General features: G+C 41.1%; 1 protein-coding gene across 2 annotated transcripts in view; it reads left to right on the top strand.

The window, feature by feature from the left end:
- Positions 1-3,129: 3,129 nt before the first annotated feature.
- The window catches only part of MINDY4 (MINDY lysine 48 deubiquitinase 4), a 71,437-nt gene continuing 57,745 nt past the window's right edge, over positions 3,130-16,821 (top strand). For both annotated transcript variants that reach the window (XM_079300498.1, XM_079300497.1), the window contains exons 1-5: positions 3,130-3,290; positions 6,104-6,223; positions 7,359-7,558; positions 10,210-10,468; positions 11,478-11,890. In XM_079300498.1, the coding sequence (XP_079156624.1) occupies positions 3,228-3,290; positions 6,104-6,223; positions 7,359-7,558; positions 10,210-10,468; positions 11,478-11,890 (1,055 nt within the window). In that variant the 5' untranslated portion in view covers positions 3,130-3,227. The remainder of the gene's footprint in view (positions 3,291-6,103; positions 6,224-7,358; positions 7,559-10,209; positions 10,469-11,477; positions 11,891-16,821) is intronic.

Genomic DNA, 16,821 nt, shown 5'->3' with positions numbered 1-16,821 from the left:
TGGATTGCTGGAACTGTCAGATTACTGGGAGCACCTCCCTTAGCCCCTAAACAGAGGAATGTTTTTAGAATGTTTATGATCAGTAGCTGGTGATGCTGAACCAGCCAAATGGTCCTACAGCTGCTGGAGGTGAGCTCCATGTGCCATGAGGCCACCCACAGGGACCCTGGAGCTGGGACAGGGACACCTGTGAGCTCCAGCACTGATTAACACCACAAACCCACAAGGCAGCCCCAGTTCCTGTTGATTAACAGACCTGCACAGACAGGAGTATCAAGTCCCTGGAGTGTGGCTGCTCAGCAGCCCTTAGCACAGAGAGATTAGGGAAGTGTGGGAAATGTGCCTCAGGAATCCCTCTGCAGCATCTGGGACACTGGAGCAGGTGGGATGCAGCTGATGGGTTCAGGAAAAAGTGATTTATTTTCTCAGTGAAACCACTGCTAGCTGGTTTCTTGTCTGTGGATCACAGAGCATCCTGCTGCCAAACTGGGCTTGCTGCACTGCAGGGGGATGTCACTGACATTGAAGGAGAATAATCAAGTTTCAGGAGCACAGGGATGAGGTGGGCATGGACCCTTGTGCCTCAAAAGCATCACCCCTCACGTCAGCAGATGATGCTACTCAAAGCAACCAAAAATCATTCTGAAGGCTTTGGAGAAAGAGAATTTCAAAAAGTTAGGTGTTTAAAATCAAAAAAGTGCAGACACTCCAAAGTGCAGGTGGTTAACACACAGCCTGTGTTGACACTGCAGCAGCTCTGCAGAAATCAGAACACCTCAGGCTCAGCTTAAGGTGCCCACAGACCCTGTTTTGGTGACCATCTGCACAGCCTGGCCTCCAGAAGGTCATTCCTGGGGCAGGGATGCAGCTTGCAGGGATGGAGGATGTAAGAAGTGATGGGCCACAGCCCTGAGACAAGGAACACATACTGTATTCCAAAACTTAAGCCAGAGAAGTGATTGAGCTTAACAAACACCTGGAATGATTTAGGGAACTCTGAAGGGCACACAGGACACAGAAGCCAGGGCAGGTGCACTGCAGTGAGAGCCCCAGCCTGATGTTGGAGCAGCAACCATCCTACAATGCCTCAAACTGTGACTGACACCTGCTCAGCAGAGGGGTTTGGATGGAAAATCAAATGCATCATTCGGTGAGAACAGGGAGAGAACCAGATTTGGAAAGTGTGAAAAATGAGGTTGACTTTCCTGGTAAATAATTTAATTTCCTGGTAAATTATGCATCAGCCTGTTGCATATTCATAGACCTTGGTGCATTATTCAAAATCATCTCCCCCCAGCCTGTAAATCAACATTTTTTATTTTTCTCTTTGTGGCTCTTTCCTGTCAGCCCACTCCTGATAATGGAGATCAATAAATTCATTCCCTGGAGTTCTGGTGCTCATCATCTCTGTCTTCATCCAAACAGGATAATCCAAGAATCTGAAGAATTATCTTTTTACCATTCTCTCAGTTAGTTACATGAAGCAAAACTTTTTACATCACCATGTTACAGCCTGAGAAAAATAGATATTGATCACACTACTATTTCTGAATTTTGTTATCAGCAGAACTAAAAGAAAACTATATTTATACAGCAAAGTTTTCCAGCATTATACATATAGCATTCATTTTAACATTTGTGAAATATAATTAATATAATAGAATATATTACATATTATGTATTGTACATTATATGTTACATATTATATTAGTATGTATTATCTTAATATATGTTATATATATCAATATCTGTTATATGATGTTATATTTATTATATTTATTACATTAGATTACATATTTTACTGCAGGTAACTGTATATGGTTCTTAAAAATAAAGCAAGCAGTCATCATAAATCCGCTCCCTATCTCAGAGTTGAACATTCCTTAATTAAATATATTTCTTTTTATTATTCTTTATTATTATTTCTATTATTACTCTTATTAATAATATAATGTAATATAATTTTATATTATAGATTATATATTAGTACACATTATCTTAATATTCATTATGTATTACAGTATGTATTATGTCTTATATCTATTTTTATTATATTAGATTACATAGTAGAATAGAATATATATATTGCAGTATATAATGCCTATTAATACAATCTCTATTAATTTAATCTAGTATGATGTCATATTGTATAATGTTATATCATACCATATGCCATATGATATCATATTATATGAGATTATGTTATATTATATTAATTATCTTAATAGTCATTATATAAATAGACATTGTTTATTACTATATATATGTTAAACTATTGTATTACATTTATTATATTTATTATACTTATTATATTTATTATATTAGATTACATAGTAGAATACTATATACTGTAGTATATACTATATACTACATATAGTATATATAGTATATATACTATATATATACTGTATATATAGTGTATATATATACTATATATAGTATATATATGCTATATAATATATATACAGTATATGTAGTATATATACTATATATACTATATGTAGAATATAGTATATACTATATATATAGTATATAGAATATATATACTATATATACAATATGTAGTATATAGTATATAATATATATAGTATATGTATACTATATGTACTATATACTACTATATAATACTATATACTACTATATAATACTATATACTGTAGTATATAATATCTATTAATAAAATCTCTATTAATCTAATCTAGTATGATGCTATATAATATCATACTGTATATTTTATTATACTTTATTACACTATACTATATTATACTATACTATACTATATTCTATTCTATTAATAGACATAATATAATACAATTTATATTCTATTATGTTAATATACATAACATTTACATAACAATATATTATGTAATTATATATATATATATATATATATATATATATATATATACACATATATGTAGGTTTTTTTGGGTTTTTTGTTGTTTTTTTTTCCCGTTCGCTTCCCAAACTCTTTCCGGCTTCCTCCCTCGGTCCCTCCCAGGGGGCGGAGCTGTCCCTGTCCGTATCCCTGTCCGTGTCCGTGTCCGTGTCCGTGTCCGTATCCCTGTCCGTGTCCGTGTCCGTGTCCCGGTCCCGCATCCCCCGCGGGGCCGGTCCCGCTGCGGCAGCGGCGATGCCGCGGGGCCGCCGGGCACTGAGCACCCCGAACCCGAACCCGAACCCGAACCCGAACCCGAACCCGAACCCCGAACCCCGCGGGGTGAAACATGGAGCACGGCCTCGTGCAGGAGGTGGCCGCTTCCCTGGTCAGGGAATTTCTCAGTAGAAAGGTAAACTCGGTGTGGATCCATCCCGGCTGAGCGCCGGCGGGGATGGAACTGGGAGAAAGGGGAAAGCACTGGGGGCACTGGGGATGGAACTGGGAGAAAGGGGAAAGCACTGGGGGCACTGGGGATAAAGGGGAGGGCACTGGGGGCACTGGGGGCACTGGGGAATGGAACTGGGAGAAAGGAAAGGGCGCTGGGTGCATTGGAGGATGCTAGGGGTTAAAAAGGAAGGGCTGGGGAGGTTAAAAGGGAAGGGCACTGGGGGATGCTGGGGGGATAAAAGCGAAGGGCTGGGAGCACTGGGAGATGCTGGGGATAAAGGAAAGGACACTGGGTGCACTGGGGATGCTGGGGGGATAAAAGGGAAGGGCACTGGGTGCATTTGGGGCACTGTGAGATGCTGGGGAAAAAGGGAGGAGCACTGGAGGCATTGGGGGATGCTGGGGGGGATAAAAGGGAAGAGCACTGGGGGATGCTGGGGGGATAAAAGGGAAGAGCACTAGGGGCATTTGGGGCACTGGGGGATGCTGGGGATAAAGGGAAGAGCACTGGGGGCACTGGGGGATGCTGGGGATAAAGGGAAGGGCACTGGGGGATGCTGGGGATAAAGGGAAGAGCACTGGGGGCATTTGGGGATGCTGGGGGGATAATGGGAAGGGCACTGGGGGCACTGGGGGATGCTGGGGGGATAATGGGAAGGGCACTGGGGGATGCTGGGGGGATAAAGGCAAGAGCACTGGGGGCACTGGGGGATGCTGGGGGGATAAAGGGAAGGGCACTGGGGGATGCTGGGGGGTTCCTCCAGCCCGAAATCAGCTGGAGGTGGGCTGGGGGCTCTGGGCTGAGCACAGCACTACATCTCCCACAGTGCCCTTTTACAGCCGGCCCTGCAGCTGCTTCCTGCTGCTCCTTACCCACCCACGCCTGCGAGACTGGGAATTCAGTCCGGAAATGCACTTTCAGTTCGGTTTTCCTTGTTGGTTTTTTTATTTTAATTTTTTTTCTTCATTAATTGCTATTTTGCTGTTGATCTTCTGTTTGCAAGAGGCATATAAAGCTTAATTTTGGTGGGGTTTTTTTTTTTTAATTAAGACAAAAGGTAACAGCTTTAGAGAAAGTGCTAAAATGCATTTCCCCTCTTTCTCTTCTCTCCCACCCCCCTTCAGTTTTCAGTAAAAACTCAGCAGAAAATCCTTTTTTGGCTGTGGGGGAAAAAAAGAATTGAGATAAAGGGAGGAAAGAGGCCATTATACCTGTCACAAATTTAATACTATAAAGCAAATTTTAGCCTACAAAGGGATGAAGGGTGTGAGATTGAGCAGACTGGAAAATACCTTTACATTTCCATGCAGCAGCACCTAGTACTTTGTATTTATTATGTATTTTATTGTTCAATCTTTAGGAAATATTGCTGATATCTCACCCCTCATGTCAGGAATGAATTGTTTTGCATCAGAAATGAAACAGCCACTGTCTCATTAAATGTTACACAAACCTGTCTCATGTTTTGCATCCCATCTCCAAATTCCCATTTTCGAAACAAAGGGCGTTGATATTTCTTTATGCTTCTGCTTCCCCCAGATCTTTCATAGACATCAGAGCCTGCAGAGATAATGATTCTTTATTTACCACAACTTGCCCTTAATTTTATAAATCTGAGCCAGACACTCAGGAAAAGAAAATTCTTTGTTGTGACAATAACTATGCACAGAAAGAATCAGGGCTTTCTCTCTCAAAATAGCAGCCTTGTGTTGTACCATTTAAATTAGTTTGGGATCCAGCTCACAATAAATCAGTCTCTCCCCCCAGAAAGGGAGAGATTTTGTCTCTCAGGTGCCCATGGGTGCTGGCCACAGACTGAGAGCTGAAGTTTGAGGACCCCAAAGCAGCTGATGCTGTGGACATCTGACTAATTTCCAACCTGAGGCTGCCTGGAATAACTTCATCTCAGGCCATACAGACTATCAGTTTTAGGAAGCTGTTTAGCATCTGAAGTCAGCTGCATGGAGGTTTTTTGTTTTTCTGTATTCAGCAATTCTCCCTCTTGATTATTTTCACACCCACGAGCTGCTGTAATTCAAGACTGCACCATTACAGCACAGGTTCTGCTTACAAACTGCTGCCATCCACAACTTCCTTGTCACACCCAACAAAATCTAGAGTAAAACTGTTGGTGAAGGAATAGCAAAGACTTATGAATGCTTAGCAAGCAGTTCTGAAACAACAGATGAAATAGAGATGTTAGCAGTATTTGACATAGATGCTGAAAATAGTTAGGCTAAGGTTTGAGGCCTCTTCTTTTGTTTAGATAAAACTAAATACTACACATGCCAAAGAAGCAGCAGATATCTTGTCTTAAGCCTGGCAGGAAAGATTTTAAGATAAGGGTAAAGCCATAAAACATGGTAATTTAGTTGTTCCTATAGGTTGCATGCAAATATTAGGAAATTAGTATATTGTATTAGATTGGTTATTGGAATTTAGAATATTCATTATGGAATAATACTTATTGTACTGCAAATGGAGAAGCTCTCTCTCTTCTGCTTCTTCTGCCTCTGCTGCTTCTCCTCTCTTCTCTCTGCTTCTGCCTCTTCTTCTTCTTCCTCTCTTCTCTCCCTGCTCCTCCTCTCCTCCTTTTCACTCTTCTTACCTCTGATCTCTAACCTCTCTCTAAGCTCTCTCTTATACCCACACCCTATAATAAAATACAACCCTAAAGAACAGAAAATAATAAGCTCCTGAGTCTGTCCTGTGACCATCCAGAAACTCCCCAGTCCCACATAAAACCTTTGGGGTCTGACACTTTTCCTTCTCAGGGTTTGAAGAAAACCATCAGCACCATGGACCGGGAGCTTCCCCGCTCTGCTCTCAGCATCAACAACAGGAACGAGCTGAGGAATGTGCTGCACCTGCACTCCCTGTACAGGCAGAACAAGGTGAGGCAGGGCACACTCTGGGGTGTCCTTGCCATTTGCTGCTTCATATACAGCTCAGCAGATGGAAATTGCACTTCTGGTGTTTATTAGCCTTGGAAATGCAACGTAAAAAGTTGGATCCCAGAAACTCGGGGGTTTGAGCTTTCTGTGCTTTCTGGAACTGACCCTCCAGGAGAATACTGCTGTGACATAAAGCTTTGGAGAAGGCTTCTAAATTTGAGTGATGGAGTTAAAATCAGTGGTGTGTTGTTAAATAGAAGTATATGAGTTCACATGGTGAAGGGTTTTGATTTGAGGTTTTTATAATACAGTAATAGGTGTGGGACAAGATGTGGGAGGGTTTTGGGTGGTGTCTGTTTCAGTGCTCATCTTCCTTCTTCTTCATGATTTCAGGCAGGAGTTTCTGGTTGGACAGTTAGTGCTGCACTGATGGTCATTGGAATTTGGTTCTTGAGTCAGAAGTGTAAATAAAATCGGTGTTAATTCTCTGTTGGGCTGTTTAGCTTTAAAAGCCCTTGTAGCAGCTGGATTCATCTCCATTTTTCTCACTTCTAGCTGGTGGCTAGAAGTGTTGCTGAACTTCCTGTATTTATTATAAGATTTAATAAACAACCAAGCCCAAACACGAGAAAATCCAGTTTCTATGTGTATTTTTTAAACCTGGCTCTAAGTGAAGACAGAAGAGACCCCAGAAAAAACATTAAGTGGTGAAAAAACCACCACTGTTACAAAAAAGTTCACTCATAATTTGAGGCACCACAGTGCTTTTGGTATCTTCATATAAATCTATAAAGACCACTTCAAAAAACCCTCTCTCAGTGTAGAAAAGGTGCATTCTAGCACAATTTCCACACTTTGGAATATTTAGCTAAAATGAGAGTCAGAAATCACTGTTGCTTTTTTGTGTCATGCTTCCTTCCCTTAACACAGCAGCACCTTTGAGCTCTTGACATTCTCTAGCTGCCACATTTCAGTTTCTGGATTGTTGGTACAGTCATTCCTGGGATTCACCCACAGACAGCTCTAAAAAGCAATTAAAATATTCAGTTGCTGTACAGTGTAAAATAATGCCCTGCATCCAGACTAACACAACCTTTCAACAGTCACCAAGAACTCTATTTCTCTTTTTGGCCAGGCAAAGGAGAACCCACTGAAAACCCTGCTGGAAATTATCACTAATTACTTCCTGGAGCACCGTGGGACTTCCAGGAGCTCTGGTTCCAGCTCTGCTCTCTCAGCTCCTCAGAGTAAGAGCTCAGCATCCCACCCTGACCTGCAGGATGAGGATCATGACAATGCCAGTGCTCTGGATGAAAGCAAAACTCAGGCCTCCAGGTACAGCCTGATTTATTTCTCCTTGCCCTGTGTATTCACAAGTTTTTTCTTAATGAAGGGAAAGAATGTTGAAGGTTTTATCATTTGTATCTTGAGCTTGAATTTTTTTTATTAGTTATCCTCATAACACAAAGCTTAATTTTCCAGATTATTAATATCTTCTGTGCAAGCAACCCTTCAAAATAATCTTTTATGTTCCTGCCAATTTTGAAGGCTGATAACCTCAACTGCATCTTTCAGTCACTGAAGCACATTGAAATAGGAGATTTCATGCCTTTTACAATGGAAGTAATCAAATTGAAACAGGTTTGGAGGTGAAACAAACCACCTGTGCTCAAACTAAGGGTGTATTCATGCCTTGCATAGGCAAAAGCAAGTTTGGCTGTCTTAAATTCAATGTTGCTACAAATAGCGTAGGTTGAGATCTTGCAGAATACCTGAAAATAGAGTGTAACCAAGTTTTTCATTTACTGGTACCTCAAAGAGGATTAAGAGCCCTGTACTTCCATAGATAGCTTTTAAAATGGGCACAGAAGTGTAATTCAGCTTTCCAGCCTCCCCCCTCAGGGAATTAATCAGCTTTTGTTCTTCATCCTAAGAGCAACATTCTCAGAGCAGCCAAGTCTGAGCATCAGTGCATGGAAAAAGCCCCATGAAGTCATTTCTTACAGGGGAGGAAAGCCAAGATGTTTTAAGTTGAGCTCAGAAGCAACACTTGAAAAGGAGGCAGTACAAAGGCTTTTTTTTTTTCTCCTGTTTTCTTTTTTCTTCCTCTTTTCTTTTTTTTTAAATCCCTTTATCTTTCTTGGATCTCCCAGCACTGCTCTGGGAGGGCACAGCAGTGCCCAGCAGTGTTAATGTTGGAAGGCACCATAAAGATCATCTCATTCCATCCCCTTTCTCTATCTCAGGTTGCTCCAAGCCCCATCCAGGGACACTTCCAGGGATCCAGGGACAGCCACAGCTGCTCTGGACAGCCTGTGTCAGTCAGGGGCTCACCATCCTCATAGGGAAGGATTTCTTCCCAATATTCCATCTATCCCTGCCCTGAGGGTCATCCTCACCACTGCCATCCCCTTTGGGCAAGGGAAAAAGAAGGATTGCCAAGGTCAGCCAGTGCCTGAAATCAGCTTTAATTTCAACTACCTGTGTAAATTTTAACCTTAATGCTTTCAGGGGGAAAGAGTTTAATCAGACAGGACTCTGCTCTGGTTCCCTGTTAAGGAGTCTGCTTTCCTTTTGACTTTGCTTTTGGAGGTTAATGTGTGTGTCTGTGTCCTGGTTTGAAGGACAGGTGTCTGCCAATAAAGGCAGCAGCTTCTCTTTGAAATGGAGAATGTAAACAGCCTCCCTCCAAATTATTATTATAATTTTGAAATTAAGAGGCTCTTAGCTAAAGATATGGGAATTGGGAATAACAGTTCTTTACTAAGAAAATTAAAACAGAAGTACAGTATTGCAAAGAACAATCCCAAAAACACTGGCAGAGTCAGAATCCAAGCTGACACCCATCAGTCATTGTAGTGGAACCCACGAGGAGTGATTTTAGATGATTGGCTTTAAGCATGATGTGACGAAAGCTGATGGGCAAGAAACACTTATATTGTATTGTAATTGGGAAATAGTTGGCTTCTGATTGTGATGATGTGAATGATAACATCTGTATTGTCTCAACCTTCATATGAGACTGAAAATGGAATAAAAGTTTTTTAAAGCTCCTCTCAGTTGCCCCTTCTCTGGGTCAGAAAAGGGCAAAATACAACAGAACAGTTTTGTAGAGGATGTTTCAACTTATGGAGTTGTTTTACAGTGAGTTAGGATGGAGGGAAACAATCTCAGAGACTTGTTTCCTTGTGTTAAGGAAGGTGAGTATTTTTGAGTTACACAGTGCATAAATTTATACATGGACACAGAACTGGGAACTATTCTCAAAAGTAATTTCTGTCACAAAAGTGCTTTTGTTTTTGGACTAAAATAAGTGTTCTACAGCTGAACAAAGAGTGAGAGGGCTCAATAGAGTCAGTCTAAGTTACAGGGGAACAGAGGGTGTGAGCAAAAATGATGACAAATTTTCTAACAGATGCAGAAGAAACAGGAACTGCTGGTTGTAGCTTAGAACCTGTCTGATATAACATATAAATTGTATTTTTTATTATGACATGCAATCATACAATCACAGAATGGATTGGGCTGGAAGGGAAACAAAAGATATTCTCACTCTAACCCCTGACATGGGCAGGGACACCTTCCACTGTCCCAGGCTGCTGCCCAGCCTGGCCTTGGGCACTGCCAGGGATCCAGGAGCATCCACAGCTTCTCTGTGCCAGCATCTCCCCCCCTTCACAGGAGAGAAATTCTTTTTAATACTTAATGTAAATTTCCCCTCTTGCAGTTTGAACCCTTTTTACATCAAAGTAAGTAAGCATGGAATTGTTTTACCCATATTGTGACCAACTGGGACACATAATAATGATACTGAAATAATGTCCTGAAGTCCTACATCCAGATGTTCAGGTGAAAAGTGACTGCATTTGATTATCATTGAGATAAAATGTAAGTTAATTTGACAGCACTGCTTTAATTAGCTGGTTTTATTAATTTACTTGTGCATTACTTTGCTGTTTCAAGCTTTTCCTATTTCTTCCCTCTAGATCTGATGTTGAGAATCCACTGGATAAAATCCCTCCACCCAGAAAACACCAGCACAGAAGTGAAAAATGCCACACAGGGACAACCCATAGCAGTGACTCACCCTGTGCTTGGGACAAGAAATTAAGAGACAGTCGAGAGGATTTAAGAGCAGCTCTGATTTCTGAGGAGCTGAAATCCACAGGGAAGGAGAAGTCAAAGCCCAGGGCTGGTCTCATTGCCAGAGGGATGATGGCTGGACCAGTGGCCAGCTCACCAGAGGTGATTCCCAACAGAATATTTACCCAGGGATTTAATATCCAGCCTGCTGGGATAAAAATCACTTGCAAGCAATGCTCAAATGGCTTCTGCATGTTGATCCTTTAAATCTGCAGGCTGAAAAGGAGTGGTGAGTTAGGGAAATGGTTCTGCTTCATTCAGAATTTCAGATATAAGCACTGCAGGTTACAACTACCCCCTGCATGTCTGTGATCTCAGGTCACTGAGTTCCTTTAGAAATCTTGACCATTTTTGAAACTTCTTGACAGTTTGATTTTCCATTTTCCTATGCAAATTGCTTTGTTACCTTCACAGTATCTGTTTTACTCTGCTTTTTCCAGTGCCCACATTTAATCAGTGGCAGTTTGGAACTGAAAATTGCTTTTAGTTTGAAATATGCTTCTGAATTGATCAAAACACACCATATTTAATCAAGAAGTGCTTTCAAAGCAGAGTTAAAATTTTCTTGCCTATTTTTTTCCTTTATGCTTCTGTTATATAATGACAGGGAACTTTTCCAGTGTAAAATTAAGCTTGTGATAATGAGAAAATAAAATAACTATGACATTTAGGTAGTACTGAAGAGCATATGGAAATTCAATGATTTACTTGGATTTTTATAAATATCTTTAGATTAGATTTAGAAGTAAAGGCTATATACCTGTAGTGGTAGATACCAGTAAAATACCTTATATGTCTTGATTTCCTGAGCTGGATACAATCCTAAAATTAAGCTTTTAGGAGGTGATTTGTTGTTCTTGGTAAAACCATGGAAAACATGTTTTAATGGTAGGTAACATCTTTAATACTGCTCACATTTTAAGTGAAAGTGTTTGTCTTATTTTATTGCTGATTTTTTTTTTTAAATCTGATTTACTCTATAAGCTGATTCCTAAAAATAAATGAATAAATTAGCTGAGAAATCAGTGAAAGAAAGCTTTCCTCTGCTTTCTATATTTATTTAAGGATGGGAAAAATGTTAATCTGTGGCTTTCATGGCACTTATTTCCAGGATCCCCAAAAAAGGAGGCTCTCCAAAAGATCCAGCAGCATCAGCAGCCCAGCCCAGCCCAGGGGTGAAGAGCATGAAGAGCAAGACCTGAGTGTCCCCAGCTCTGATTTGCAGGAGGGCAAAGCATCTCCAGCAAAATGCAACGTGGAATTTCCATCAAAGACTCTGCTCAGCTCACACTCCAGTTCTGAAAAACCAAGGAGCAGCCCCAAAGATCCAGATGAGTTTTTCTCCAAGCTGGTGTCTGAGAGAGAGAGGGTCAAGACAGAAGAAAGGAAATCTCTTCCAGGCTCTGGTGCAGACAGCAGTGAAAAAAGCCTTAAAGTGAGTGCTCCTCACAGGCATTCAGGGGCTGGGAGAGAAAAGAAGGAAAGATCCCTCAGGAAGACTGAGACTCGGTTGTCAGGCCACAGGTGAGAGTATTTCTGGGAATATTATGCTAAAACAGAGTTTTTTATTGTTGTTCTGCACTATTTCACGATATGAAAGTTTTAGAAGTGTCTTCCTCTGAGAGCTTCAAATATATATTTTTGGCTTTTCTCTCTCTTATGTTCTTAATTGATGTTTTGTTTTGTTTTGTTTTGTTTTTTTCTGGGTAAAATTTAAGAGTGGGAGGTGTGGCTTTTTTAAAACAAAATATTTAGACACTAAAACTGTGGCCAGATTTCTTAAAATTATTATTGTTACTTTGTTTCTCAGTTTAATTTCTTATTGAGATGCCATATGTGGAGACCCTTTTGAGAGGGAAGCAATTACACATTAGGTTTCTCCACATTTCTAAGTTAGGGGTTGTGGGAATTATCAAACTGGGGATGTGCTGGAGCTGCAGATGGGCCAGGAGTGGCACTTGCTTCCTATCTGGAACCAAAAATTAACTGAGAAGAGCTGCCAACATTCCACAGTGCCTTGGCTCATTGATTTTGTAAAAGATTAATGTGTAATATGCCAAAGTACCACAGTCTAAAGTTTTAAAACTCTGGTTTCATACAGCTTGGCTGAGCCTATAAAGTAGTGCTGCCCCATCACTTCATCCTTTCCACTCTCAGGATGATTTTTACCTCACACTCAGAATTAATTGAGGTAGAGAAGAGTTTCAGGGGCTCATCCTGGAGAAAAGGGGGATCAGGGGGATCCTGTGGCTCTGCACAGCTCCCTGACAGGAGGGGACACCTGGGGCATCAGGCTCTGCCAGGGGGACAGGGACAGCAGGAGAAATGGGCTCAAGATGTGTCAGGGGAGGTTCAGTTTGGATATTTGGGAAGATTTCTTCACTGAAGTGATGGTCAGGTGCTGGAGCAGTGCTGGAGGCAGCAGCCCTGGCAGTGTTCAAATGTGTGGATGTGGCACTTGGGGACAGGGCTTGGTGTGAGCATGGCAGTGCTGGGGTGATGCTTGGACTGGATGATCTGAGAGATCTCTTCCAGCCTAAACAACTCTGTGATTCTGGGGTTCTCTCTGATTTGGCAGCAGAGCTGAAAAGGAGGAGCTTGGGAACAATTCAGAGCTGGTTTGGTGGAGCAGGAGCAGGAGAGGGAGCCCTTTCCTAAGCAGAGCCTGTGTGCACAGGAGCTCAGGGTCATTCCTGCTAGGCAGAGGGGCTGGAGCCTGCAGAGCCCTGGGACCTGAGCTCTGGGCTCCTGCAGGCACCCCCAGACCCAGCAGGGCTGCTGAGGCTGCTGGGGAGCAGTGCAGGGGCAAATCAACACCACAGTGTCAATCCTATTTAGATGAGCAGCTGGAAACCTCTATAGGATCAACCACAGCTGGTTCACTCACAGCATCTGCAATCCTGCTTTTGTTTCACATAGAAAAACTAAAGAAAAATCTTATTTTTCCTTCCATTTACTTTACTTTTTGATTCCTTTTTCTCCCCTCCAAAAGTGCTGTTAGAGCATGCAAGCTGAATGCATCCTGTGCAAACACAGAAAAAATTGGAAATAAAACTACTGCCAAGCTTTAAAAGAATACCAAGCCATCAAAATATCCTAGGGAAATGCAGATGCACAGCATTTTGATTCACACCTTTTAATGAAAGAAATTACAAGGGTGAATGATGGTTCTTTATTGTCACGATTATGTGTTTTGCCAAGTCATGAAGTTATTTTTATTTTTTATAAAAAAAAATACAACATGCTGTAGAATTTCTACAGGTGGGATTTCTTTTTGAATTTTTGTTAATTAATCCATGAGAAAAGCAATATATAGGTGGCAGCAAATCTTCATTTCTCCTCAGCTATAAGCTGACAGCAGCCAGTTTAATTCCTCAATTCACAAAATCCCACAACAGCAGGTTGGAAGGGAGCTCAAGGATCACCTGGCCCAACCTCCCTTGGCAGAAACACAGTCTGGACAAGGTGACCCTGCATCCTGTCCAGCCAAATCTTAAAAGTGCCCAGGGTTTGGGAATTCAACACTTTTTAATTTTATTTAGACACTAAAACTGTGGCTAGATTTTTTAAAATTATAATTCAACACTTTTCCCTGGGGGATGGTTCCAATGGCTGATTGTTCTCTTGAAAATTTTCCTCTTGTGCCCAGTTGGAATTTCCCCAGGAGTAATTTGTATCCATGGCCCCTTGTGATTCCTTGGAAAAAGGGAGTCTCCATCTTACTTGAGCCAAGATTTAAATGCTGGGACATGGGGATGTTGTACAAACAGTGCACACACATTTATACAGAAATATGTCAGTGATTCCTCCACGTTCCTTCACAGCAATTTTATTTAATTTAGCAAACTAAAAATGGCATTTATGTCTCAGTGCTCACTTCAGTGGAGAGTTTTAAACCCCTTTCAGGTCATTTTAATGCTGTTTATTGTTCATCTTCAGAGGAGTATTCCCCTTTTTTTGTTGAGTCCTTGTTCCTCTCATTTATAAGTAAAGTAAAATATGGATTATTCACTACTTTTTTTTTTCTTTAGGAGATTTTGAAGGGAATAAAAACCTAAGTGCCTGATCCAAGATTCCTCCTAAAAATTTCTGTATCTGTAATTTCTTAAGATTTATAGGAACTTGGGAGAGATGATGTTGAGGAACCATACTCAGGTCACAGAGAGAAAATTAATAAAGACTTTCCTGAGTCTTTTATCCTGGGTAGAGCCTTGAAAGGTTCTCTACTTCCTTTAATACCTTGAGGTAGGATTGGGCCAGGTAAATCAGGTAACCTCTAAATCATCCTGTGATTCTCCTTGGTGATGAATCCCCTAGTGGAGGGGAATATTTACCTGAGCACACAGAATAAAGAGTGAGTGGAATGGAATTCATGATCTTTAGAAATTGTAAAAAAATTAATGGGAGTTGAAGTTGATGACTGTCCTTGCATTAAAGACTTTTCTATTGCTTTTCTGGAAAGAAGCCACGATGAATAATCACTTTTTTGAGAAGGTTACATGGGTTAGAAGGTCAAGATTTCCCCATTTCACAGCTTGAGCAAACAAAATTGGGGAAAGGCAAGAAAAACCCACTTGAGAACAGTTGAGAAACAGTTCTTTGGTCTTGACTACAGAGATGTGCTGCAGTTGCTGCTCCTGCAGACCCTGAAGTGTTTTCCTGATTTTCCATTAAATCTGTCAGTGCAAAGTGTGGTGGTGCTGTGGAAACCTTCCAGTTGTCAGCTGAGTAAATAATTTTTGGGTGAGTAAATCCAAGCTGGCAGTTCTGCAGTGGGGTGGAACCACCTTTTGCTGAGTTAGATGGGCAGATTTGGTGTTCTGGTGAAGAAAAACATGTGATGCTTGAAAATCTGGTTGTCACATACAAAGCCAATGAACTTCCCTGCCCCAATTCCAAGACACACAGCATAAAATTAGAATCAGAGCACTGAAATCAGGGAAAAAAATGGGTAAAACTGGACCAAGGGAATAAATGGCTCAGAATCAGAAAGGCACAAAGGATTGGGAGTATTGTGACACCAGAATATTAATTTCCTGCTGCCATTAGTGAGCAGAGGGATGCAGCAGTGAATCCCATTGTCCAGGTGTGTGCACTTCCAGGGGAGGGAGGATAATTGATCCTGCACTCATCCTTGCATTGTGAACAATCCCCTGGATTACCCAGCCTGTGCCTGGCCAGCAGTGCTCTCCTGCCCCTGCCCAGGGCTGGGCCAGCCACCAGGGGCTGCTTTGTGGCTCTGGGAATTTGGGAAAAATATCTGGGAGTTTTGAGCTTTTTGTGCTTTCTGGCACTGACCCCCAGGAGAACACTGCTTTTGACTTGAGAAAGTCAGAATTGGAGAAGGCTTCCAAATTTGAGTGATGGAGTTAAAGTCACTGGTGTGTAGTTGGAATAGAAGTGTGTGATTTCACAAGGTGAAAGATTTTAAATTTGAGGTTTTTACAGTGTAGTAATAGGTATGGGGCAAGGTGGAGAATTTGGGGTGTTGTCTCTTTTCTGTCTTCTTCCTTCTTCTTTATGATTTCAGGAGTAGTTTCTGGTTGGACAGTTAGTGCTGCACTGAGGGTTACAGCAGATTATTGGGTCAAAAGTAAAAATAATATAGGTGTTAATTGGACTGTTTAGCTTTAAAAGACCTTGTAACTAGCTGGATCCATCTCCAGTTTGCTCACTTGTAGCTGGAAGTGCTGCAGAACTCTCTGTACTTTAGATAAAATTTAATAAACAAGCCCAAACATGAAAAAATTAATCTCCTTCGTGTTTTTAATCCTCTGAGTGAAACAAAAGAAAAATTAAGACAAGCCACTGATTAAGTGGTGCAGTTGCCACCTTTGCAGCAATTGGATTCAGGTTTTCCCAGCCCAAAGCTGAGCTCTCCCTTGCATTTCAGTGAGCTCAGCAGAGCTGGGCACTGCTCAGTGCTCCCAAAATCCCCCAAAATGGTTTTGGTGAGAAGCCTCTTCTAGCAGCCCTAGGATGGGGTTGGGTTAGGGCATTGCCATAGACACCAAGTGGAACATGACTCATTTTCATAGAATTGTAGAAATTATGGGTGGAAAAGAACTTTTAGGGTCATTTCTTTCTATGGCAGATTAATCACTGCTGTATATATTTATGTTTGCTGCTGTAATACTTTTTCCAGATTTTGTCTGCTCCAGACTCAAGTGACACCTCTCCTCTGATAATACATTCCACTTTCTAGCAGTTCTAATTATAAAGAAAATTTTTTATTGTATTCACCCTCCATTTGTTATTTTTTGTCCTGTTATCCGTAGCTGAAGTTGATTTTTTGACTGGTATTTCTGTTCCTTGCTACATATTCACCTCTGCTAAATTCTCTAAATATTTTTAATGTTCCTGTAGGCATTTTTTGTCTGAACCTTGTGCTGTCTGCTAAATATTTTTATCTTTCCTGCTCTGAACTTTTGCTGTTGTTTTTCTGTTAGCTTTTA

The sequence above is a fragment of the Erithacus rubecula genome (assembly GCF_903797595.1).
Source record: "Erithacus rubecula genome assembly, chromosome: 3".
Classification (NCBI taxonomy): Eukaryota; Metazoa; Chordata; class Aves; order Passeriformes; family Muscicapidae; genus Erithacus; species Erithacus rubecula.
Note: the sequence above shows the minus strand (reverse complement) of the source record. Positions and strands in the feature narration are given on the sequence as shown.